Source organism: Siniperca chuatsi, linkage group LG10 (genome assembly GCF_020085105.1).
Source record: "Siniperca chuatsi isolate FFG_IHB_CAS linkage group LG10, ASM2008510v1, whole genome shotgun sequence".
In the NCBI taxonomy this organism is placed as follows: domain Eukaryota; kingdom Metazoa; phylum Chordata; class Actinopteri; order Centrarchiformes; family Sinipercidae; genus Siniperca; species Siniperca chuatsi.
In genome coordinates this window covers 10,894,569-10,921,022 of record NC_058051.1, presented here as the reverse complement: position 1 = coordinate 10,921,022, position 26,454 = coordinate 10,894,569, and the positions used below count along the sequence as shown (strand labels likewise).

At 37.9% G+C, this 26,454-nt stretch overlaps 2 protein-coding genes across 4 annotated transcripts in view; both read right to left on the bottom strand.

The window, feature by feature from the left end:
* The window catches only part of mgll (monoglyceride lipase), a 48,804-nt gene extending 48,212 nt beyond the window's left edge, over positions 1 to 592 (bottom strand). The window contains exon 1 of the mRNA XM_044209899.1: positions 328 to 592. The gene's annotated coding sequence lies outside the window, so the exon portion shown is untranslated. The remainder of the gene's footprint in view (positions 1 to 327) is intronic.
* Positions 593 to 2,595: 2,003 nt separating this feature from the next.
* On the bottom strand, positions 2,596 to 25,477 carry slc26a6 (solute carrier family 26 member 6). 3 transcript variants are annotated; one of them, XM_044211574.1, is made up of 20 exons: positions 24,814 to 25,472; positions 24,024 to 24,183; positions 22,806 to 22,945; positions 22,469 to 22,579; positions 20,757 to 20,932; positions 20,112 to 20,276; positions 19,508 to 19,660; positions 19,287 to 19,369; positions 19,041 to 19,188; positions 18,844 to 18,957; positions 17,662 to 17,739; positions 17,051 to 17,146; positions 16,348 to 16,454; positions 16,137 to 16,206; positions 14,090 to 14,182; positions 10,719 to 10,832; positions 10,292 to 10,438; positions 9,652 to 9,706; positions 8,722 to 8,849; positions 2,596 to 3,125 (listed from the first exon to the last, which is right to left on the bottom strand). In XM_044211574.1, the coding sequence occupies exons 2-20, from the start codon at positions 24,149 to 24,151 to the stop codon at positions 3,102 to 3,104; spliced, it is 2,130 nt and encodes a 709-aa protein (XP_044067509.1). In that variant the 5' UTR covers positions 24,152 to 24,183; positions 24,814 to 25,472; the 3' UTR covers positions 2,596 to 3,101. The 3 variants fall into 3 exon arrangements, with proteins under 3 accessions (XP_044067509.1, XP_044067508.1, XP_044067511.1); XM_044211573.1 differs by having other exon boundaries at positions 24,024 to 24,163; positions 24,814 to 25,469; XM_044211576.1 differs by lacking the exons at positions 2,596 to 3,125; positions 8,722 to 8,849; positions 9,652 to 9,706; positions 10,292 to 10,438 and adding an exon at positions 11,854 to 11,891 and having other exon boundaries at positions 10,783 to 10,832; positions 24,024 to 24,163; positions 24,814 to 25,477.
* Positions 25,478 to 26,454: the final 977 nt, after the last annotated feature.

Genomic DNA, 26,454 nt, shown 5'->3' with positions numbered 1-26,454 from the left:
CCAGAAAAAGAGCAAACGTTTGCTATGCAAGTGTCTCTAATTAAGCTGGCATTATAGCCTTGTAAAGAATCGATTCATCTGGCTGACTGCTGATATCGATGCCAGTGCCCGTAGTAGTGGAATAGGCGCTATAACATCAATAAAAATGTCTGCGGGTTTTATATGAAAAAGATGAATGGAGGAAGCCAGAGAAGAAGCCGCATGTTCGAACATCACTGCAAAACTACAAGTTACATTGATTAAACAATAAAGCTAGTGGTGGAGTGGCCATAATAAGGTCAAAACGGAGTCCCGCAGAAATATCATAAGAATATCAGATGAACCAACCTGTGCAGGAGCGTCAGCAGTGAAGTTTCAGCTTTTTCTCTTCTTCTCGGACTCTACAGTCCCCTCTCTCTCTCTCTCCCTTTCTCTCGCTATGTATGTATCTCTCTTTCTCTCTCTCTCCGGTGCTCTGCTCTCGCCACCCGCCAAGAGAAGAATGCAGTCAACGACGTCTGTGGAGAAACTAAATAAGTATTCACACACACACTCTCTCTCTCTCTCTCTCTCTCTCTCTCTCTCTCTCTCTCTCACACACACACACACACACACACACACACACCAACACACACACACTCATATAGCCTATATATTTTCCCCAGAGGCGGAGATATAGCTCTTCTCCCGCCCCTTCTGCTTAGCCTCATTTACTGTAAAAACTTACCATAGTTGAGTCCACATGGTTCACATTTTGCACATACCAGACAAGTCTTCCAAAATGACACATGTTCTCTGATCTAGTCCTGGTAAGTTATTGGTGGACATTGTTTGCCATTGCAAGCGACCCTTACGAAAATTATTAATATGACTGCTTCATGATCTGCCACCTCTATTGTGTTTTGTTAGGTCTAGGCACTTAAGACTGCTTGGTTAAAGCAGTATAAATTGATTTTTTCCCCCCAGCAGAATAAGCTGTAGCTTAAATACAACATTGACATTATATGACCTTATTATGGTGAATGCATTAGCAAATTACCTATATATACACACACAGCAAAGGCAGGCAATAAGAAGAAGATTGCAAGGAAACATGAGTGTAAATAATGCAGATCTCAAAATAAAATAAAAAATCGGCTTTGCAATTGTTTTATGATGGAGGAAATGCATTCAACACTTTTGTTAGAGCTCAAGGATACACACAATGGGTTTTGGTGAGTGAATGTAAACAGAACTTCCTCATTCCCCACAGTTTCCCATTCCAGTAGACACAGAGCAACATTTGCATTCACTTGCAGTCATGTTACTGGCCACCTAACAAATGTAAGTCCAATATTCACTCTTTTAGCTGTTTTGCTCTCCATCAACACCTGAGAAAAATACCTGTCTCTTTATCTGCTAAATGCTCCATGTTCACCAGCTAGTTGTTGTCTCTGCCATTTGGTGCCGGGTGGGTGTACAGTGGGTTTATCAGAGCTTTTCCATTCATTTACGGCTGTAAATGAGGTTGATGAGAGTGGTGAACCAAAACAGTAGCATCAGCCCAAAGATGCTAAAATGCACCTTACAGCTAAAAGGGAACTGCAGAGTTGGTGGCGATTCTCTAGTTTCATTCACTAGCATTCATTTGATTCATCATGAATATAAAAATATTGATTAGTCCAGCTTTAAGATTAGGAAAAGATCTATCCTGGTTCCTGACCTCTGACTCACTGCCCATCTTGTTACTGATTGGTTAGGGCAAAATTAAAACCCCTCCCAAACAGAAAAGCTAACATGATGTCAGACTGAGTAATGTAGTGAAAGGAAATACCAGTTTAGTCTCTTTTGGTTAAATTTCTCACCTTGCTGCTGTGATGTAGAAGTGTTCTCCAAGATGTGGTCAGTACACGGTGACATCACTTTTGGGTGTGGTTACAGGTGCCACACTCTTGAAACTTTTGTCCCAGGATGTTGATACATTGCTTTTCTGCATATTTTTTTTTTCACACGACCACAAGAGGTCTATGTCAGGAAAACGTAAACACGTAAAAACATTTTATGTGTTTGAGCAAATAACATGCTTTCATTTATTTGGTGAGTATAATCAATTTGATTGTCTTGTTTTTTGAACTCTGAATCCATGGAGAAAAGGAGCCCCATTTTTGTGCAAAGTAACATAAAGGGCATTTTAATGAAAGCCTTTACTGGAAAATGTTTTTGTTTTGTTACGACTAAATATGATTCAGTGTTCCTGTTCCAATAAACAATGACTCATTATATTTGGTTTTAGTTAACAGAGGATTGTTGCAGTTGCAAATCTTTGTGGTGGAACACTGGAAATTAATCTCTTCCCACTTCTATAACATCTTGCAGACACATGCTCAAAAAAATAGAGACATTTTCTTTTCTCTAAAATTGACACAAATGGTAAACATGGAAGTGACCAACTGATATTCATTTTTGAATCATGTTCTGCATCCATATTTGAGGCATCTGTTTCATCAGTGCAGATCTTTTCAGAGGTATTTGGATATTTCCTGTCATTGCGTAACCAAATCAAAATGTCTTCCTTGAAAAATTCAAACCAAAATGGTCTGTGTTTGGAAAGTAAATGAACAAACACATACAAAAGTATTTGACTAAGTAAATAATGTTTATTTTTCATGTAAGTACATGAACAGATTTTTTGATTTCCATAAATAAACCATGCATGCAGGTATTTATTTTGTGTTTGTTAGTGATTTAAATGCAATGTAATAACTTCATTTTTAAAAACAACATGCATAGTTAGCCAAAAATAGTCAGAAGAATATCAATCTGTATTAATATGATTTAACTACAAGTGTGTATGTTTATGTGGTTTTTGCATGAGCTATTGCTTTGACACGTATACTCCTCCACTATGGCATATTACTGTGAGACTCCATATGTGTAGTCTGTTGTCATTTATTTGCATTCTGTTGTTTTTGTCTTCATGTATTGTGTTTGTTACAATGTGTGTGTGTGTGTGTGTGTGTCTGCAGGTTTGTGTGTCTGTGTTTGTGACAGACGGGAGCTATTTGAAGCTCACTGGATAAAATCCTCATACACACAAGTGTCTGGCATTTTCTCATAATATCCTCCATCGTTCCTCTCAGGACTCACAAATGTGTCGCTGTGATCCCCTGTGAAACAGAAGGACAGGAGCGATCAAAACAGAGAAGAAGAACCAGAGAGAGAAGAAGAGAGATGTGGGAAGTGGGAATGGAAGAGAAAAATACCAGCCTGATCTTCAAAATATGTGCCAGATTTTTCTTTTCTTGCCAGTGGAATGGAAGTCTCAGTAGAGGTTAATAAGGAGGAACAGAACGGAACTTAACATTTTGCCTGAAACTTTGGCTCAGTGTGCCACAATCTCAAAAATAATGGTTCTGAGTTAAACTATTTAAAATCTGATGTCTGCACTTTGCACCATCATGCTCCTCTTACTGTCCACTCTCTTACATCGTCTGTATGTTTGTATTCCCTTGTGTGTGTGCCAGTGACTGTATTTGTGTGTGTGTGAGCTCCCTCTCTCTCCCATGAAAAGCCTTTGCTCCTGTAAACTGTATTTCATGGACCAGTGCCACATCTTTGTTCTTTGTTAGATTTTTCCTATGGGAGCAGAAACATAAAGTCACGCACCCAACTAAATACTAAAACAGAACAGGCAGAAACAAAAGCACACACACTGAACAATATGCAGACATGCATGCAAGCACAGCTGTATAAATGAGATTAACACAGACAATCACACACACACACACACACATACAATTCCCATGTGTTGAAGCAGAGAGTAATTTGCTTTCGGACAGAGATTGATGGTGTGTGCTGGGATGAGCAGTATTTTTGATGCAAATATATGAATACAAAAATATGTGTTAAACTGTGTATGAAAAAACAACCATAAAGTATTAGCATCAGAATATAATAAAATACATAAATATAATTTTAAAAATACTGCAAATACCTCCTAATCTCACCCATCTCCCAACCATCTCACAGTGTGTCAATTGGCAGTCCAGGTCACACTGCCTGGACAGAGTATGGCTCAATAAACGAATCCAGACACATTTTAATCACTGTCCATTAAAGGGGCAATATGTAAGAGTTGAGACTACGCTCCACCTGTCGAATTCATACTCCAAATAAATAGGGGGCAGAATATCACATATCAGGTCATAACTTCTGCTAGCTGCCGTTAGCTAGTTAGCTCAGTTAGCTGTGCAGCTAACTTAACAATGCTATTAGCTGACTGAGCACCAGAACCGCAGCCTGGTGAGCAGGCAACGGAACTGGAATCAGCAGTTTCCCAGTCAACACGGCCAGACCAGGACCAAACACCGCCTCCGAGACCGACAGAGGCCACTTTGATGACAGGGAATACAGTACCGAGATGATTTGCAGCAGCTCGGACCAGGACTCTGACTCCGGGGGCGACAAAGACACGCCACATTCAGGCGTGGACAGGAGCGGCGTCAAGCGGGAGAGGAGCGAGAGGAAAGTCGGGCATCAGAGAGGTAGCGACAGCTGGTAGAGCCAGAATATTTTTCACATCTAACTCGGTGGATTAAGGATTTATTTTGATCAAACTAGGAGTTGGTGATTGTTCGAACAGTGGGAAGACCATGGGCGTAGCCTGGCCTGTGAAGCCAGGGCTGTAGCACTGAAGATTTTTTATTTAGCCATGAATAATTCTCCCTCTTCTCTAATTACCCTCTTCTAACTGAGTAGTTGGTAACTAAAGAAGATTACAGTGTTGTTTATGGTGAGGGTTTACATTTAAATACGTGGAAATACATGTGTCTTATTAGCTGACAGGTCTGTCAATTCTTCAACTGATATGCCAAACCAGCTTTAACCAATTTTTACTGGTATAAAATCTTCTATGTATTTTTTTCTGTTGAGTTTGAATGAGGTGTATTTTACGATGAGTTAAGGCAATTAAGCTGAGAAACTTGAATTCAAAAGGTGTACGGTTGTATTTTTCTGTTTAATAAGGAAAATAGGTGTAAGAATATTTCCTTTCTTGACATTTTGTGAGTTTATTGTGTTTATTTATTAGACTAAAAAAGCTAAGCCCTCCTTCCTGGCTCAATGAGCAATTGTGGTTGAGTGAGCCAGAGAGTGAATGAAGAGAGGGAGTAAGACGGTGTAGTCCCTCATTCGTCCAGGAGTGTTCTATCGTAGAAAAGGTTTCAGTCGTAGTCATCTGGACACTGTTTTCAGAATCAAGCCGTTTCGGCTCCCATCCGGAAGTCATTCTCAATTGTGGAATGACTTCCGGATGGGAGCCGAAACGTCTTGATTCTGAAAACAGTGTCCAGATGACTACGACTGAAACCTTTTTTACGAAGAGAGGGAGCTTTATTAGCAGGAAGCAGTGAATCAGAGAAATAAAACGTTATTTTCTGATTGTTTAATATTTATATTTAATATTCCAATAAATTAATGTTAACATAAATACATGTAACTGCTTTTCCAACAGAAGATCATAGTGAGTGTGAGAGAGAGAGAGAGAGAGAGAGAGAGAGAGAGACTACAGCAATAGCTGGACGTAGAAAAGAAAAGTACTCAGGAAGTAGATGAAGAAAACTGATGTCATGATTTTTCAAAAATGCCCCAGAATACCAGTTTACAATAAATAAGTATGTCATTGAACACAGTATGAGTTATCAGTATCAGGGAGTTTCAACATGGCAGTGAATGCACTAAAAGAAAAGGCTCAAAGAGCTCTAAATCCAATTAAGAGAAAACTTTTATAATTTCCAAATTCCTATTAAAATTTGGCTTAAAATATTTGATAGTGGGGGTCCAATCAGTCATCATAGCTATACCTGTTGGGACAAACATCCAACAGAATCTCTACATGAAGAATTCTGCAGATACATTTTACATGTACACAGAAAAACACCAACAAATGCATGTGGAGCAGAATTAGGCAGATACCCACTGATAATTCAATACATTCAAAAGATACCACTCAAATTTTTGAGACACCCTCCATTCCAAAGCCCTCCAAACTCAAGAGCTGAGCCCAGAAAAGAGTCCCCTATGAGACTAACTGCTCTCCCTCTCAGGCACACTCTGACCAGTCTCACAACAACGCTGCTTTCCAAACATCAATCAGAGTCAACCAAATTATAACACAATGTAAAGAAACCTATTTGGAACATTGGAAAGAAGAAACAAAAAGCTCAGATCAGAATGTTATTTGGCACTAAAAAAAGATTATGAATTGGCAGAATATCTCTCTACCATCAGAGATAGAAAGCAGTGACCACAAACTGGCAATCAAAAAAGGAAGACACAAAAAATCATGGCAACCAAAAGAAAACAGAATATGTGGTCACTGTACGACAGTTAAGGTTGAGACAGAAGTGCACTTCCTCCTACAATGTAAAACATTCAATGAAATAAGAAACTTTACTTTAGTTCAACCCTGTAATTTCAGATTAGACCTAAATGACCTCTCAAAATAAATTTTTTTCTAGGAGAAGATGATAGGGCATATCTTGCAGCCCAATATGTAACAACATGCCACAACCTGAGGGACAGTGAATGAACTACACACACACACACTCATAAACTCCCCCAGAAATGTTGCAGTGTTTATGTAGTTTTCACTTTTTGTATTTGTATCTTTTAACTGCAAGTCTACATTTTTTATTATTATTATTATCTTATCTTACTTATCTCACATGTTTTCTGTTTTTGTACATGTTTTTATTTCACACTTGCTTTGGCAATGTTAACGTCAGTTTCCCATGCCAATAAAGCCCACTGTTTTTGAGGTACACATTTAAATGTTTCAATGATTAAGACATGAACTTTGAGAGTGCATAAAAAAGCATCAAAATAGAGCTGTTTATAAAAACATTTTCCGGAGGAGGAACCCCCCGGACCTTCCAGACAGGGTTCTGGGCTGAGCCCTGAATGTCCTCTAATCCAACAAACGCCCCTGGGGAAGACTAAGCAAGACGGTTTTGGTGAGTTTTATTTTGTTTCTGTCGAGTTTGAATTAGGTGTATTTTACGATGAGTTAACAAGGCAATTAAGCTGGTCTTAGTTCGGTAAAAGAAATGTGAATTCAGAAGGTGAGGTAAGAATATTTCCTTTCTTGACATTTTGTGAGTTTATTTAGTTTATTTATTTGACTAAAAAAAGAGTAGTTTGTAACGTAGCAAACTTGCAGCTCACATATATCTCCCAGCTGGAACTACCTGAGCTATACTATCGGACTATCGGCTCTCACACGGCACAAGTGGTATTACAACACATGATGGGCCAGTCTTTGACATGACATCAGCGCTGTTACTTCTTCACATTCTGTTGATAAGGTTAGTTCATTTTTTGAATGTTTTAAACTAAAATTCTGGCCAAAGCTTACATATTGCCCCTTTAACATTACTTTAATACATCATTCCCACACTCCAGGCTGCTATGTGAACTCAGTCATTTTCCCAGTCTCTTGTCAGTGATGAAGTGTTTTAGAAATGTGACGTTTACTTTTTTATTTATTTTTCTATGTAATTTAGATATCACCAATTCCTCATATGTACCACAGTGACTTCATTTAGTTCTCTTCATCTAACAGGAGACTCACTGGGAGAGTGTAATGCATGTAGACGTTTCTGCTACATTCACAGTTTTACATACATTTATTTTTAATTGCAGTAATTCTTTGGTTACCTTTACATCTCATATCGAATGTTTTGCGTCAAGGAGGGTGGCGGTAGCCAAGATTCAGAATGTAAAACTCTTCTTCATTTGTTGCATAGACAATATTATGTGATTGACATGGAAGCCTGGCTCAATCATTACAATGAGCACCTCTGCTGAAAAAACCTATTGCAAACAAGTCAAAGGTTTACAACTGTGTACATAAAAACTTAAAGCTGCTCTAATTAATATTTAACAATAGATCAAATGACTGCGTATAATGTGAAAGTAGTCGCTCATAGTGACAAATTATCACCTGACTCTGTTTTCCCATCAGCTCTATGGAGCTTTAAAGTGACTTTTAACTCATTGTTTGGTTTTATGGCCAATTTAACTGTTTTGATTCACTTCGACCTCTCTCATCAATGTCATTTTCGGCTGCAGCAGGCAGCTGAAAAAGCTCTAAAAACCCACTGGATGCTATCTGTCTAGCACCAAACAGCAAGGAGACACAGTTAGTGACTAGCTTGTGAACATAGTGGATCATTTAGCAGCTAGAGTCAGGAGTTGGTAGAACAGAGCTAAAAGAGAAAATGAAATGACCGTGTCCGCTCGATGTTTGTTAACATATTAGCCAGATCAATTGTTGCACTGCCCCCAAGTTGTCAACATCAAATTACTGAGTTTGAAATTCTGTAGCCATTAACGGCAGGTTAGAGGTTGGGCTTTATATAACTCATTTAATACACTCGCCATATTTACTATTGGATAATGCTGAAGTGTTTTGTTCATTATTACGACAACAAAAATATCCTAATATGAATGTGCCTCTGGATGGCATCTTCTTCATAGTAACAGGTCATGATGCTCATGGGTACTATAGTATTTAGTGCATACAAAACACAGAAATTAGGTATGTAAATATTTATAACAATGGCTTTAACCCTACAGTATATTTTCTAAATTACCTCCTCGCGAATTACCTCTTCCTGAGACTCCTGCGACAAGTAACATTGAGGTTATCACTAAAGGTAAATGTGTTTGAGTACATGTGTGCATGCTCATACAGTATATCACCTTGTCTTGGCTCTGTGTTCTGGAAGACTGACAGTGCAAAACAGCGTCATGGATGGTGGAGAAGAGACAGGACTTTGTCACTTTTTCATTAAAGAAACCTCCAGTCTGCAGGTTGTCCACCACACAGGCTAGAAAGAGAGGGAGAAAGAGAGGGAATAATGGATGCAGAGGGAAAGTCGTGTATGAAAAGTTGTGGAAAGGTAAAAAGAGTTAGTACATTTGAGGTAGGAGGAATAAAATGGACCAAAAGTAAATAAGAGACAGGGAGAGAGAGAGAGAGAGAGAGAGAGAGAGAGAGAGAAAGGGTGGGGGGATGGTAGGGTTAGTCCTTGTGTTAATTAAACTTTGTTAAAATTCCTGCCTGTATAAATATTCTTAGCAGCCCCTTTGCAGCCATTACAGGCTATCAGCCCAGTACGGGCTAATTAGAGCTATTGGTCCTATAATAAACTGGATGGCTCCTAGCGTTGAGGTTGTAAGATTTTTTTCCCTGGAGACCCACATTTTTCCCATACAGCAAGTCAGACCTAATTTTGTCGGCTATTTTGGAAAAAATAAACATAAAGAGTAAATGGTTTATTACAATAAAAACACAAGTTCCACTAGATTTCAGTATTTTGGAATATTTCTGACAAACTGTCAGGGGATCAGTGACATCTACAATGGAATACGTTCTGCTCAAATGGATTAAAAGCTTATTTAAATACATTTTATTTGTAACACTGATACATACAGAAAGCAGATCTACTGTTTAGTCATACCAACAGCTGTAAACAGTGGTATAGCTGTGCTGGTATTGGTCTCCAGGAGAATTTTAACTTTTCTGATTTAAGGATTTCATTTTTGAGAAATTGTTAGAAAGTCTAATCTACCAAAATCCACACAGCTAAAATTCTATTTTGTTATTTCTAGTGATATAGAGGGACTTACTTTGGCAGCCAGCGAGAACCACCTCAATACCAATATCCCCATAGTCTCTCCGGATCTAAAACAGACACAGAAGCACAGAGTAAAGGTCAGACTGCGGATCATTTTATTAGTCTGACAATTCAATTTACAGTAATTGAATGCCCAAGGAGCTAAATGATAAGGAAAGGGAGGGATTAATGAAGGAGAAGTTCTAGTTGTTGTAGGAAGAGATGAGAAAGGCAGAGTTACAAGAGTTGGTTAAACAGGAAGACATGTATACAGCAAAGATAAAAGGATCAGAATCAGTAATCTTGTATTTGCCTTATTCTTGTAGGACCAGTTAAATATCTAATTTTGTGAGGAATTGCATTATTAGCTAGCAACTGTCTGCTTGTTTGTTCCAAACATTTCGTTAAAAGAGATGTTTGGATAAATTTTAGATGACAAGAATGTAGAAATGTAAAGTAACCTGTTCATTTTGTCAAAATATACACAAATATTGATTTGTAGAGTGGTTAACTAATGCAATTCATACAAAAGCACATATTCAAGAAGTTTAATTATTCATATGTACAAGTTACTTAAACCTTCATTGAGTATTTCCCTCTCTCTCTTTGTATATGTGTGTGCACATGTGTAAATGTGACTGCCATATTCATACGCTGCATAGTGTCTTGATTCCCACAGTATCCAGGAAGTTGACAGGGCTGAGGTCGAGGACCATGGCTCTGGGGAGTGAGGGATCGGGCTCAGCATCCATCTCAATGATGGCAACATCCTTCTGGTTCTCCCTCTCTGGCTTCCCCTCCTGTACAGGAGGAAACATACAATGCAAAGAGACTCATGAGAGGTTAATCAAAGTAAAATATTGTGCTTTAGATGATGAATCACAATCATTTGTGATCAAGATTATTGCAGAACTAGAAATTCAAATGACCATCAAGGTTTAGGGTCTGAAATGTTTGAATACTTCTTTGCTTACATTTTTATTAAACTGACAAAAAAGCATTTGTATAAGAAGACAGTTGCACTTGGAATGTGTCAAGCTTGCAAATTATAGTAAATATCATGTCTCTGGTCATCCTCACCATGTCCACTGCATTCTTCTTGGCAGCTTTCTTTGCATATTCCTTCTCATGCCTCTTCCTTTTGGCCTCTAATTTCTTCTTTGCTGACAGGATCTTAATAATGTCAATGCCAGACTAAAAGAAACAGCAAAAGATAATCGCACATGGTAACAGTGAAGTTCACATAAATTTTCTACAGCCAGTGAAATCTTGCTTCCTCCTGAGGTATTCATTATGACTGCAACAGTTTTACTTTTTTTATTCATCAGCTGCTCTTTTTACCTTAAAAAGCATTATTCTATTTTTAAACTGCACCAATTCTTTAGAACACATGGGGGATGACTACTTACTTCACCTGGTATTATAGGATATATGTACTTGTACTGATATTTGTCCTATACTGTTGCAACTGCTGTACCTTTTCTGTTCTTTACTTTCTAATGCAACAAGCTAAATGTCTTCAGCAACAAACCATATTGAAGCTTATTAAAACAAATGTGAACTATATCTTTCAACAAACATAGTGGGGATTGTTTTCAATATTGCATCTCCCCAAGAGACTTCAATCAACTTTCTGTTTATGTTGATATACAGTAAGTTGTTGTTATTTTCAAGTTGAATTAAGTAATCAAAGAGAGGACTGTCAGTTGTATTTCATTTCTACATTTATATAAACATTAGAAAAAATTAGCACACAATTTTAAAAATCAGTAATAAAAACAACTGAGTAAGAAGGGTCTTGATAAATTCTCGAGTTTACATCAAAGATTGTGAAAAAAGGGCTTTTCCCAGAAAAGACCTACTGTAAGAGGAAAACGTAAAATGTTATACAAATCACTTTTGTGTTACAACAAGGGGTGATAGACAGCATCAAAACAAATGTTTGTTTAGATGAACATTTATTACTGTTTATAGCTCTGTTAATGTTAATACCTGTCTATTCCAGTTTATTATGCTGTTGGTAACACAAACGTTTATCTCAGCTAGCTTAGCCTGTTCAGTCAGTCCAACTAGACTAAATCCTCGAAAGAAAAAAAAACAATAAAAAACATCAAGAGCAGGTGTGGCAGGGAGCAGCCTGAAGGAATGATGTCACGCTTGTCCATACACTTGTATGAAACACAACCACAGCACATTGCTGAAAAGACAGTCTTACTTGCTCAGGAAGCTTGATGCTTTTGCTTGAGGGTTCTTCTATAAAGTAAACATGAAATTAACTATGAAACTAACTACATTTGTTTTCCTGCATTCCACAACCAAAGAACACAAGTTAACAGAACTTTCTCAGAGTCTCACTTTTGTTGAAGCAAGAGACAAAATTGGTTTGTAGGCCCCACTCTATTTTTTTATTTAAATGCTGATAATTTATATTTTAAACTACTTGTAATCCCAATTTATGCCAAAGAATAAAAGTTGGCCTTTTTACAGTGTTGTTAGGCATGGAAATGCAGTGAGGTATATTTTTAGTTTCAAAGGGTCAAAAGCATGTAACACTGCATTCCTGTCCAAAAGAATACTATTACAACACCACGTATAGCTCTAACAAAAATACTGTACTGTATGCATAACAAGCCAACAACAATTCACTCAATAACCCTGCTGTCCACATAGTTTTAGTTGCTAGAGTAATAGTCTGTTACTGAAAATCTGCGCATTCAAAAAGGATGATTTGCAAACCAAACCATACACAGAGAAGTGTGCCACTTTGTTGACTCAGTAAAGAAGAGATACTTTTCAGTTGGATAGTATGGGGGCAAGATTTTCCTGTCCTTCAAGCCTTTGTGCTGACAAGCTTAAGTGCTGTTAAAATATACACAACATCACACTGAAATCTCTAACAGCTCCAGTCAGGTCAGGAATTTGATCTATAGCTAAGTTACTGTAGATGACTCTGAGCGCTTTTTGAAGGGGTACAAAGCAATGGATCATTTAAGCATCCCGTTTGTATTTAAATCATGCATCTTCACATAAAGTAGTTTTGATGCCAAGTGTTTAGAAAACACAATTTGCAATGACTAAGGACTAATGAGCAACCAGGAAATGCAAATTGTAAAAATAATTGTCATGTCATCAGTCATCAACAGCCAATCGGATTTTGTTTGTGTGATTTTAATTCCATCAATGAAATGTCTGCTTGGCAACTGCAAAGTGAATCAGAATTTGATTACAGCCATTCAAGCCTTCCTTCTTCTCCATAAAGTAAATTGATAGCAATTAGCATCTCAAAAACACTGCTTAGGAGTTTGTAGGACATTTTAACTCATCAAGACAATGTAATAGTATGATAGGAAAGAGAATGTATGCAAAAGCAATGTATTGTTCGTCTCTAAAAACTTTTCTTGCTGCATGACATCACCAGTTGATGCAATTATAGCATTAGCATCCCCTTACACAAGTGCAACCCATCAGCTCAGTCGCTGCCAATGAGAACAAACAGTAAGTGATCCCAAGTTTCCAGCACTTTTCACTATTTCATGGAAAAGAATCCACAAATTTGAGTCGTCTGCATGCCACAGTGACTGGTGGAGTAGAAACGCTTATCATCCAGATCCAAAAAGTACCAGGATTAATCTGTTGGCAATTTCTCACCTTGTAAACAAATGTGCAGCATCTGCAAGTCAACGACAGCTCTATGAAAGCTTATTTGTGCATCAAAGATTAGAAAGAAAAGAGCGACCGTGTGGCTTTGACATGCTGACACTTTAGTGAATGAGACATTCCATTATCTCCCTCCCTTATTCAGTCTCTGCTTCTCACCCTTCCTCCAACTTTTTTCTACCTTCCCTCAAATTTGTCTTCCCATTTGTCCCAAAGAGGCGTGACGGAAGAAGAGGAACAAAGGGGGGAGGAAGGAGAAGAAGGGGAGAGTTTAATAAAAAGTTTAATAGAAGAAAAGAGAGGAGAAAATGGTGGGATGACATTTTGAACAATGTCTGTCACGGTTGTGATGTGTGAATTGGTGAAATGTCAGGTCAGTTATTAGTGTGTCAGAAATAATGTTTGTAAGAGAGGAGTTAATTGCATGGAAATTGTGACAAGGGGGATTGTTGCTGGAGTTGGTTGTTTCTTTTTCTCTGTGTGTGTATGTAGCTGTGGTGTGTTTATCTGTATGTTCATATAAATCTAGGCTTGTGTGTCCATCATGGTGTGTTTGTACATCTGACACTGTTTGTTGGGGGCATCCACATGAATATATTAATACACTTTAATATTCCTGTGTGTGTTTGTGTTCTGATATGAGCCCTTTCTTTGTGAGGACAAATGTTATTTTTAGACCTTGAGCGAGAGGACATTTTTGGAAAGTCATTTTTCACAGCTTTAAAGAGCTGTTTGGTTTTAGGGTTAGGTAAAGGTTCAAGATAGGTTAAGGGTGTGTATGTGTGTGTCCTCACCTTTTCTCCAAGGGCATTTTGGTACATCTCAGCATTGGCAAAGTAGAGGGTGGCAGAAGAGCGGAAGATCAAAATCCCTGGCACCTGCCTGACCTAAAACCAATCGGTCAGTTAATCAATTAAATAGGCAAATATAGCACTACAAAGTATTTTACATCACACACAACAGGGCACTATATCTCAAACAGATGTTTATGATATCACGGCAGAGCTACAATGTCAAATCAGCTGAGAGGAAACTAACAGTGGAACAAATGTATTAGCATAATGCTGCGTTCATTTATGGTAGGTAGTAATTCAAAGGGGGGAATGCTTCATTCCCGACTTCCAGTGAGGTTGATGTGAATGTCTTGCAGATATCTGTATCAAACCAAAGTACTGTCAAATTAAAATGTTGCCCTTCACTTAACTTATTATAATTCATCCTGGGGGAACACAAATGTGTGTACCAAATTTTATATTAAATTTTTAATAGTTGTTGAAACATTTCACATGAAACCACAAATGTGAACCTCATGGTGGTGCTAGAGGAAACGGCAGGGGATCACCAAAGTCATTTAGGAACCATGGATATTTGTACAAAATTTTGTGGTAATCAATTTAGTAGATGTGGCGATATTTCACAGGATAAGTGAAAACTTTGACCTGCTGGTCACGCTACATGAAAAGCCAGGGGATTACCAAAGTAAGCAGGATTAATCCTCTGGGTACCATGGATATCTGCACCAAATTTCATGGCAATCCATCCAATAGTAGTCGACTGACCGACTGACCGTCATTGCCATCACTAGAGCCATGATGCTCAAGGCTTAAAACACTGACAAACACGCTAAACTTAACTGTACATCCTACTTAACTCTTACTCAATTGTATAAGCATCCTATTGACAGTTTTTGTTCGACATCTTTTGTTCGACTGTCTAACTAAAAAAATAAATATCTTGGCTTTCACACATCATCCTGGGCACACGGTACATTGACTGTCAAATGGTGGAACTATAAAAATGAAATGCTGCTAGGTATGAACAAAGAGTTGCACACCAATTTACTAGGGTAACAACAATATTGTTTTTTAAATTACAGATCAGTGAGAAAGTAGTTTTCTCTGCTGTATTGTCTTATTAATTGTTCAGTGATGTATTGTGTTCATTAATTTATCATTTAAAGACAGTAATGTATCCCAGATATTAGGCTACCTATCATTGACAAGGTGTGATATTCAAAATACAAAAAAATACTGATTTCTGCCTTCAAAAACAAATATTTGCTGAACAACTGTAACACTTTTGGCAGTGAGTTATTACTGTCAAGTTCGGCTTTACTTAGTCTTTTAAAATAACATTTCTCATTTGAAATTGGACTAAAGGTCCAGTGTGTAAAATTTAGGATGAGCTACTGGCAGAAATAGAATATAATATTCACAAGTATGTTTTAATTAGTGTATAATCACCTGAAAATAAGAATCGTTGTGTTTTCATTACCTTAGATTAAGCCCTTCATATCTACAGAGGGAGCAGGTCCCCTTCCACGGAGGTCGCCATGTTGCCGTTTTTCTACAGTAGCCCAGAACAAACAAACCGAACACTGGCTCTAGATAGAGTTTCTCCTACAGCTTTGGAAGGGGAGGGTGATGCGAGCGGTATTCGAATGGTTGCAAACTGCAATTTCACCGCTGGATGCCACTAAATGCCTACACACTGGACCTTTAAATAACACCTGAAACTGACTCATACCAAATTTTGGTAATGTGATGTAATGGGTATGTGATTCGCAGATCACATCTTTAAGGCTGGACAATGGGACTAACAAAATTTAAAGTGTAAATAAAAGTTGAAAAATAACATTTTACATTGTATCAGTATTGAATGCAGGGGTGAGGTTGAGCATTGGTTTGGAAGCAGAGTGCAATGTGGTCTGATAAGACACAGACACTGACATTAGTCACTTTGCATTTGTTATAAAAATTTGCTCTGATTATTCTGTTCATCTCTGGACCAGTGCTCATCCTCGCTCCTGCTTTCAAGTTATTTAAATATAATGTGTCATACCTGATTGTAGTCCTCCAGTGGCCTGTAAATGTCAGTGCCTGGGACCTGCCCTAATAGTGAGTATTTAGGTCTGGAATACACACAAAACAAAGAACTGTATGAACAATTTGAGATACTTTGCATTTAGGCATGGTCTGAAAGAGAACGAATCAGTTAGTTGTTGGGTCTGGTGTTTGACAGCTTAATGTTCAGCTTGACACAGTTTTCCTACAGCTGTGTCCTGAAGATGATGGTGAGCATGGAGAAACCGATGGCAGCAGCCAGTCCCAGGTCAGGGTTGAACAGCACGGTGAGGATGAAAGTGACCACCCAGATCATCTGGAGATAGACAGAGAAAGAGAGTGATGATGAGTAATATAGCAATCGGTAATAAAACAAGACAACAAGTCTAGCATCCCTTAACTGTAGCGCTCATCACACGTGAGAAGCAAAAGTGTTGGATGGAAATAAAATGGTTTGCTTTTCTTAAATGCTTATCATTAATGGAGGAAAATGTTTCACTTGATTGTGGCACCACAGAAAAGGTCATGTTGTTACCTAAATCCTTAAATGCAGCTCAATCAGTTTAAGCAAAGTTTAGCTTGTTAGCAGTTAACCTAACAGTATGGAGCATGTTTTTGTAACATGCTAACATTAATGAGTAAGAAGACCACAGTATGTTAGCAATAATCTAATAGGTAAGGCTGAAATTATTTTTAGGGGTATCCTGTGCTGGAGAATTTTTCATGAACAAGTACTGTTTATCTGAGCAGACTACATCAAATTGTTTGTAAAACACTGTGACTTAAGATAACATTTAATCTAAAAAGAACAGATATCCACAACAGTGCAGCACATCCTGTTACCAAAATCTGAAGTAATCTGTCTGTCCCAAAACATTAAACATTTCCTTGTCTACATTTTAGTGCACTCACCATGTCTACTTTGTTGCTCCTCCACAGTGCATGGATGTCCATGAACTGCTTCATCATGCCATGGAGGTTGACAAAGATGATGGCAGCCAGCACTGCCTGCAAAGTGAGCCAAATATAATACAGTTTACATGGAGCACTCCAGTTTTGAGGCCCAAAACATGAAGGTGAGTTAGTTTGAGATAGACCTCTCATGTGGTTTTTGGAAGTTTTATGTGCTCTAGTTAAATAGACTGCAAACAAACAGCTAAGAGTCTTAAGCACTGAACTGCAGTGTTTAAAAAAAAAAATCATAATCTTCATCATACTTTGCTTTACAGCCTCAAAAGTTATGCTCTTTTCAGCTGAATGACTTTAGATATATCAATGTGATCATTTTATTGCCCCTGATGTTTTAATTTGTTTTTAAAAGTAGCCAGTAGCTTTAGACTGAAGCTGAAGATGGTGACATCATAGCAACACAACCTCAGCTGTTGTCTATATTTTTCACTTTGGCTGAGTGCTGAAGAGGGCTTATAATTTTGCAAACACATTCACTCTCGGACTTGGACACATGTGTATGCTTATGCTTGTGCACAGATGTGAGCACATGCAAACACCCACACGCACAGTACCTTCGGCAAATCTTCAAAGAGAGCTCCAATCCAGAGTGTGATGAAAAGGATAACTATTGCTGATAGAGCCCCAGCAACCTGCAGTGAAGAGAGAGGGAATACAGAGGCGTGATGAATTGAAATCAGGAGAGAGCTCAGAGGAAGAGAGTTAAATAAAAAATACAGAAAAGATGAATGATGTAGTGGTTAGAGTGAATTGGTACATGATTATGAGAGGAGTCGAGGCATCATCAGTTAAAGCCACTCCTCTCTTCTCCTCTGTAATGGGCCTTAGCTGATTAATGGTGTTGTCAGACTAAATTGGTTTAGCCTTTCAGCAAATCTGTGTTTATGTAGGTGGACTTCAACGATGTGAGTAAAAATCGATTCCGTAAGTGTTTTTTAATGATGCCACTAACCAGAGAGTAACGTTAATTATGACTGGCTTTTCACTCCGTTTAACCTTTAAGATTGCCCAAGTTTGTAGCTACGGTCAGAGTGAAGTGTTGGGATGAAAATGATGATCTGAAAAATTGTCTCATGAAACGTCCTTGTCAAGTTTAAAAGAGACCAAGCATGAAAACCAATAAGCATTTTTCTAAATGGTGTTTAAAAAAGTGCACAGGAGAAGCAACACATGTCATGCAAACTAAAATGATTTTGGAATTTGTGTTGATTTTGTTTTTTAGGGAAAGTACTGGCCTGTAGTACTACGTAAGAAACAAAATCAGTATTAACATTCATACAGTAGACATTTGGTGTAATATCATCAATATCATAATTCATGTATTGTTTTTCAGGAAGTTGTGGGTTTTTAATATTTTGCCTTTATATTTATTTACTTCTTTGTTAGTTCTGTAGTGATTTATGTAACTTACCCATTTTGGCCGAGGCTCTCCCAAAAAAAAACAAACCCAAATTTTCTCTTTTACCTCAAGTGGTATAGCCATTGAGTTTGTTTTGATTTTCTGCATAGATACAAGGAGGGGTAAGTGAGAATTTATGTTTTTTTGTGTGTAATTTGTGTGAACTGACCCTACTACTCACTTTGTTTTTGTTTGTGACCTACTTTGCTCACTGAGTTCTAAAATCATACTAAATGCTCTCTGCACTTTTATCTTAACCTGCCTTCATAGAGAGATAAGAGTACACCCCCACTGTATTACTCAAGGGCACTTCAGCAAAATGTCCACTCATACCAACCTGAGTCTTCCCGCCTGTGCTCTCCTGAACCATGGTGCGAGACATGGAGCAGCTGATGGCAAAACACTGGAAAATTCCTCCGACGGAGTTACTCAGACCCAGGCCGATTAGTTCCTGAACAAGGAAAAACACTATTTATATACAAGATATCAACCGTAAAATCATATCATCTTCGATTCCATCTATCGCCTCCCTACCTGGTTGCTGTCCACATTGTATCCATATTTCAGGGCAAAGATTCGTCCCAGTGAGATGGCGATGCCATAGCCAACCACAGACAGAGCGAAGGCATCCCCGATCACCTGACCAAAGAGTGAAGCAGCTGGGAGAACAGGCAGCTGGAGACTGGTAGACATGGACAGAGTACATTGCCTATTACAAATACTTTACTTTTCAAATGCGTAAACACACAATCCTGTATGTTTGCTGTGTGTGTTTCTCACCCTGAGGGAATCTCTCCCACCACATCCACTCCATATTTCTCCTCCAAGTTAACTTGCCAGGAGACTACTGTAGCAATAATAATCTGCAGAAACAGATAATAAGAGATGTATTAGTGAGTGCAAGTGTAGTAGCGGGGGCGTGTGTGCATTTAACCTTTCTAAGGAACTAACTGTCCATAGAGGATATGTATAAGTGTATGTATGTATTTCTGTATACTCACACCAATCAGCTCCACAGGTAGAGGAACAGGTATTTTTTTACTCAAGTATGTATTGAGCTCCTTTGCAAGGATGAGACCGATTATAGTGACGATACTGACCACAAGAGTACCAATGTTTGTCTGTGGAATGAGATAACACACCTCCAACACAGTCTGGAAAGAAAGAAAGAATGTAATTATTGCTTAAATACTTATATGTGGAAGCTTGAGAGAAAAAAGTAGTAAAAATAGAAAATACAATGCTCATTTTAGATTCTTGTCCACCACTGAGAAGACTGTCAGCTCTACTGGGTTGTAATCTTAAGGCAGAAGCAAATGTCTCAACCCTGGCATCATTTTCCATGGTGCTTTTATGTTGTGGAGATATGAGCATGCGTATAAGAGGGTCAACAAGGGTGACTGATGAGGCAGACTGGAAGAGGAGTATTTCATTTTCCAGCACAAGATTCTTAAAGTTTTCCTGATGTTTTAGGGTTAACAGAAATCACTCAGGACTGTTGGATCAATCCATAAATGCTTTGGAAATAATTATTAGTTTCACCCCCTGTAAAATTAAAAGAACAAGCGAGCAGCTGTTAATCACTGTGACTGTGTTCTTTCTTACATATATCAATGAGAATGGTCCACTGTGTCTCACAGGGCTGATGCCAAAGGTGTATTTGAGCTGGGACACAATGACGTGGATTGCAGCTCCTGTGGTGTAACCTCGGACCAGCGGCTCAGACAGGTAGGTCACAACAAAACCAAACTGGACTAGTCCGAGCAGAATCTACATACATAACATAGAATGAAAAACACATGAATGTCTTACCATCATTTTAATCACAGCAGACCTAAGCCATCTAATAACTAATTAATTACAATTTCACCTTTTAGCCTGGACTAGGGAGGAGCCAAGTTTCCTAGCTGAAGTTCACAGAATACATATAGGCTCATATGGAATTGAAAAATCAGAAAATATAGTAAGAAGTACATCCCCTTCATGCTTTTAAAGTTATCAATAATCTCTTGAAAATGTATCCTATAAAGGCTAAAAGCTTTTGTTGACATGTACTTGCAGTCTTCAAAGAGCAATGCAAGCGTTGAGTATTTGTACAGTATTTTATTTTATTCATTGATTTGATTATTTTATTCTCGACAACTACTTACCAGATTTTTACTTGTACACAAGAAACATCAAAACCCAATTGGAGGATTATTCCCAAATATTTGACTTCCAGAACAGTTTATCCAGTTAACTCAAATTAACCTGAAATAATCCAGACATGAAGGTGACAGCTGCAGCCACTCTGACCCTCTCTGCATCCCTGGAGATGGTATCAACTATACTGGAGTTGGTCACATTGTTCCATATCATAAAGTTCGAGTCTGGGGCTATTCGCTCTGTCACCCCTCCTATCATCACACTCATCACAGCATATGTTCCTGGAGAAGGGAGACATAAACACAAATTTTTGCCAGCTATATAACAACACTGGATATTTTGAGAGACATTTCCCTCGACCCCACCTTGATCCTGAAACCCAATTTTTTCCGCAGCATCTTACTAAAACTGATGAGGTCCTATGTGAATACATTATCTTCTGCAACTTTGAGAACATTTGTAACCATTGTGGTTATTATTTTTGTTTTGTCTGTGCCATTCTCACTGGTTTGACATCTGTTGGAAGGTGATCTTGCATATTTCTACCTACCAATCAGAAATGAGCAATTTAAAAAAGGAGTTGCGAAGTTGGATGACCTATTTTGGTTGGCCTTGGTTCCAGAAGTAAAGGTCCCATTTATTTTTCCCAAAGACAATGTTAAATGACAATTGGAGCACTTCTATGGCTTGGAACGGCATGAAACTCTGCCGGATTAAAGATTAACAACTGTGTTAGAAAATATGTGGTTCTTTGATAAAAACCCGAAGATACAAGCCTGTGTACATAAAAACTTTGGGGAAGAAGTTAAATATGACTCCCAAGGTGCATTTCTACAAAGAAACATCCAATCACTGAGCTTATTTTGGTTATGTGCACAGCTAACAGCATGTGGAAGCTAAAGATTATGGAATTGAAAAAACTGAAAACACATCTGCAGCTGTTTAGATTTCTAGGAAAATTTTAGATGAATTCAGCAAGTATGGTGTTGTGTTTTGTTCACAAATTCAACAACAGTGTTTTTAATTTGCTACTCTGATTGACACCCTGACTGGCTTCTTCTCCAGAGGCACAGGGGTATTGTAGTATTTAGACCAGTCTGCCATGCCAAACTGATAACAAAACATGATTTCTCAGGAACAAAGTTGAAATAATTAAAACTGGTGGCCATAACATAAACTTCTATGATCTTTATACCGGAGAGTCCCATCTTTCTATGTTGAGCAACATTTAGGATTTTATTTAAATAAAAGTTTGAAATAGGAATACAGAATGGGGAAAACACTTTCAGAACCAGCGGCTCCTCCCAGTTCGCATCTCTATTAGATTCAGAATCTGATTAAAGTTTGTTAGGTTTTAAGCTCATTTTGACAGGGAGATGCCACTGTCAATCAAATCTGATCAGACCTCACACAGTCTTTAAGGAGCAGATTAGCTTAGCTGTTTTTGAGTGTTTAAACTCTTAATAAATAATCTAAATAAGTTCTTATTTAATCATGAATATTAAAAATGAGGTTTGAGACCAGATTTTCAGGTGCTTTAAAACAAACATATCAAAAGATTTGGAATGACTTCCCCTCAAGCGATCAAAATGGCTGCATAGTAAAATCAATAGAAGGGAATATAGCTTCCTAAAAGTCTTGAGCTTCAACTGAAGATCACATACCTGAACCTTGTAGATTAGAGGGCGAAGAAATATTGTTTCAGTCTGTTAGTAAGCTTGTTCTTATTTGAGTGAATTTCAAAACCTTGCAGTGCGTTAATTCACACTTGTGAAAATGACCCAGTGTGCAGATACAGGAAGTGTTAAAGTACAAACCAACTGAGATGTGCTTGGACGTGCCGAAGATGAAGTAGATGAGGACTGGGTAGAAGGAGGAGTAAAGGCCAAAGACTGGGGGAACAGCTGCTAGCAAGGCATAGGCCATACCTGTAGGGATAGCAGAGGATAAATATAATTTCCTACAATACAGTAATAACTAGAAAACAAAACAAGGAATATATTGAGTTTTAGGGTAATGTGAAGAAACACCAAAGCAATGCATAATGTGCATATTACCATTTAGAATAAACAAATTAGAACAATATCTTATCCTTTATCTCTTCTATCTATCCACCCCTCACTGCATCTCTATTTCCTGAACCTCCATCCTCACCCTGCGGCAAATGCATGATCCCCACACTGATTCCAGAGATCAGGTCACCCAGGGCGTTTTCTCTGATGGAGTATTGAGGCAGCCATGATACAACAGGAACACTACCCAGCAGGCAGCTCTTCAACCTGGGACCAGAACACCTGAGAGAAAGAAGAGACGAGGGGGGGGGGTTCACATTTTTGTAGGGATATTCTTTGATATCAGCGGTGCGGTATGTGTTGAGTCTGTTCTCATGCTTGAGTCTGAGTCTTGGTGTTGTTTTGGCCGACTTTTTGCCACCTTTGATGTTGACTTAACTTTTTTCCAACTACCAAAAAAGTTAATAAATTATCTTTTATCCTTTTGGTCTGTCAACTGTATGTTTATTCTTGCTTGAGCTCAGCAAACCATTCAAGGCATTACACGAGTAAATAATGCATTTCTTAACCAAAATCCTCCTGTAATCATTAAAGAACTCACTAAGCAGTATTCTTACATTTGGAAAGACAGAACTTGTCGCTTTTGGCCTCAGACATGGATGCGATCTTGACCCTGTTTGTGTAGCTCTGTTTTGTCTCTCTACATATTTGACATTATAAAAGTACCTTTACTTACTTATTTGTCAAGTGACTGCATGTATGTTTATGCATGTGTGTTTATGTTGGAAACTGGTGCCTGAGAAATACCATTTTACTGCAAAAAGGAGCACATGAAAAAAAACTGTTGTTTGTGATAACTTCCAGGAATTTTAAATCTAAAATGTGGATAAAAGTGGAAAGGTTAACTACTTTTCTCATGTATCCTCATTTACTTGCATGTTGTATCTATCTACCTGGCCAAAGACCTTTTGACATGCATACCCCAGTACGACTTTTGCAAGAAGGTAGTAAGTAGATAAGCAGGACTTGTTGCGCAATTTGTTTATTGTAATATGATGTACTAAGTGAAAATGTTCACATGTATTAGTGTATGTAATCAAGGGCCAGCAGCTCTAGTTTGAACTAAAATGTAGAAGTACAAACATTACATACATTACATTTAATACTTTATTTGTAACGTTAAGAAATCTGGTTTATGAAGACTGAGACTGATTTAGAGAGTAATTGGCTATAAATTTATGAACTCACAGTGCTATATGCTTTGTGCTTTGATACAAAAATAAAATATACACAGAAATGTCTGAACATGTAGAGAGATATTAGCTGAGATTCACAGTAGATTAGATGTGGGGAACTTTACCTTATTGACTTTTTGACCCTCTCAGACAGAGATGTTTTCGAGTCAGACTTGTCTGCCAGCTCATCCACTGCTCCTTCATCCAGAATCTCCCTGTGCACGCTGTAGCCCATTCGTCTCCTCTCTGCCATGGCTAAAACTAGCTATAACATAAACAAAAAAACTAGCTTCTTTTCATTCCAGATGTTGAGTTTGTTTTGCCAAAAAAAAAACCAAACGTATTCCTTATATTTTTTAATCATTATTGCAAAGATGCTGCCTTTATTTTTCAATAGTGTTTCAGTTTGGTAACACTTTATTTGGATAGTCTGCCTACAGATAGGTTATAGAGTATTTGTAACATTTCAGCTGTTTCGCTTTGTCTGTAGATGTTTAACAGATTATCAATAGAGTACATGTGACAATTCATTCAACATACCCTAACCAAGATGTTTTTTGTGCCTAAACCTAACCAAACCTAGAAAATGGTTTTATTTGTAAAACAGTTGAATTGTTGAATCTCAACTAATAAGCTGTTGAAATGTTACAAATACTCTATAAACTATCTGTAGGCGGACTATCCAAATAAAGTGTAACCTTCCATTTTGTTAGAAGATACCAAAAAACATCTTAAAGCATCACATTTTACCATTTCCATAAGATGTTGTTTTAAATATTGTTTTGGCACAATAACAGCTGTAAAAAAATGCAATTCTTGATGCTTCATGTTAATTCAAATCCTCATCCGGATCCCCCTGGGACTGAGCTGTTTATCTCAACATGGGAACTTAATAATAATAATTATAATAATTACCTTGTGTGTTCCAACTGTATCAGAGTATATGTTTAATTATGTTGAAAAGATTTCAAACTCCAAATGTTTGTCTATTCTGTTTGTTGCTTTAAAAAAAAGCCCACAACGTACTGAAGCCCTGAGATGAACCATGCAAGTTTAGTGAAGGTTTTCAGAGGCGTAATGTTCTGTCTTCTCTGCTGACGTCTTTTATCAGTTTCCAGTTCAGAGGAAATAGATCCAACTCCAAGTCTATCTATGGTCAGGGTTGTAATGAAAATCTTGCACCTAAATTAAAAAAAAAAAAAGTTTGTTCAATCATAAGATGGCCCATCCCTCCGAATAAATCCTCCTTGTTTGCAGTGGTGGTTTGCAGTTAGAGTTTTCCATTAGATCCAAGTGGTACCAAACAAAGTTGTGACTGCATTTTGTTGCAGCCAACAGATAAAGGTAAAGTTTTATTTTAAAATCCACAAAAGAGAGGATTTCTCTGACCAAGTAGACAAGAAGAAATACCCTTGCATATTAATGTTTTCCTCTTTCTTCTCTGTCTCCTCTCTGTGAAACAGTCTCTGTATGTGTTATGGCTCCACTGCTGTGCCTTGAGACCTTGAGGAAAAATTTAGATATGAAGTTGGACATTGTTGTGGAGGGAGAGGGCAAAGTTCCAAACTGTACGTGCAGTTGTAGAAGTGGTAACAGAAGTGGTAGAAATTAGTGATGACCATGCAATATATACTTGTTTTGTCATTTACAGAGTGAGTTAGTTCACTGATTTTGTAGTTGTCATGGCTTTTTCATTTATAGTGTGAATCACCTTTTGCCTTTGAAGAAATTTGTTCAAAATGAAACCATCATATACTCTAAATGGGATTTGAGTGATAGACGAAATTGCTGTACATAATTTATTCACTATACTCTAGACAGAGTTTTAGGTATGTCTTATCTGTGTGTTTTATGTCTTATCTTGTATCTGTGTGTGATTAGATTAGTCAGCCATTTCAGCCAAGTCAGGGTTGTTCTTGCTAATTTATAATTACACCACAGGGGAGTGAATGGGAGGCAGGACAAACAATATGCTTTCTTAAAGACACAGTGCGTTTTAAGATGATTCATCTAGAAGTATTGATGAATTGCCCAGGTGCTGTAGGTTTGACTCTTTACCTTTATATATAATGCTTTTCTGATTAGCAAGAGTATTATTTTGATATAACCAGATGGCTCTAATGTAGAAACTCCATCAACTCCAACTCCATCTCTCTGTAGACCAACATGTAGTTTGCTTTGGTCAACAACTTGAACCAGTGAGCAGATCATTAGTGTGCTCACTTCAGGGATGTATTCAAGTGCCATCTTTGAGCTAAAGTGAGCAAAACTGGATTTAGTGAAAACTCTGTTACTTGACTCAGAGTTGAAGAAAACGCAGGGTTTTCAGTTTCACAAAACCAGTTCAGCTTAACTCTGAGTCAATTACTATGGCAACATACTCTGGCAAGCTCACTGGCAGGTTTTCTTCAACTAAGCCTCATCAAATAAGAATACCACAGAATTGCAGTTATCAATCAGTCCAAGCAATAATTAATGTCTTTAGTATGAAGCATGGCGTGTCCTTTTCTTGAAGAGCCAGTTGATACTGAAGCACATATTCTGCAGAAATCTCTG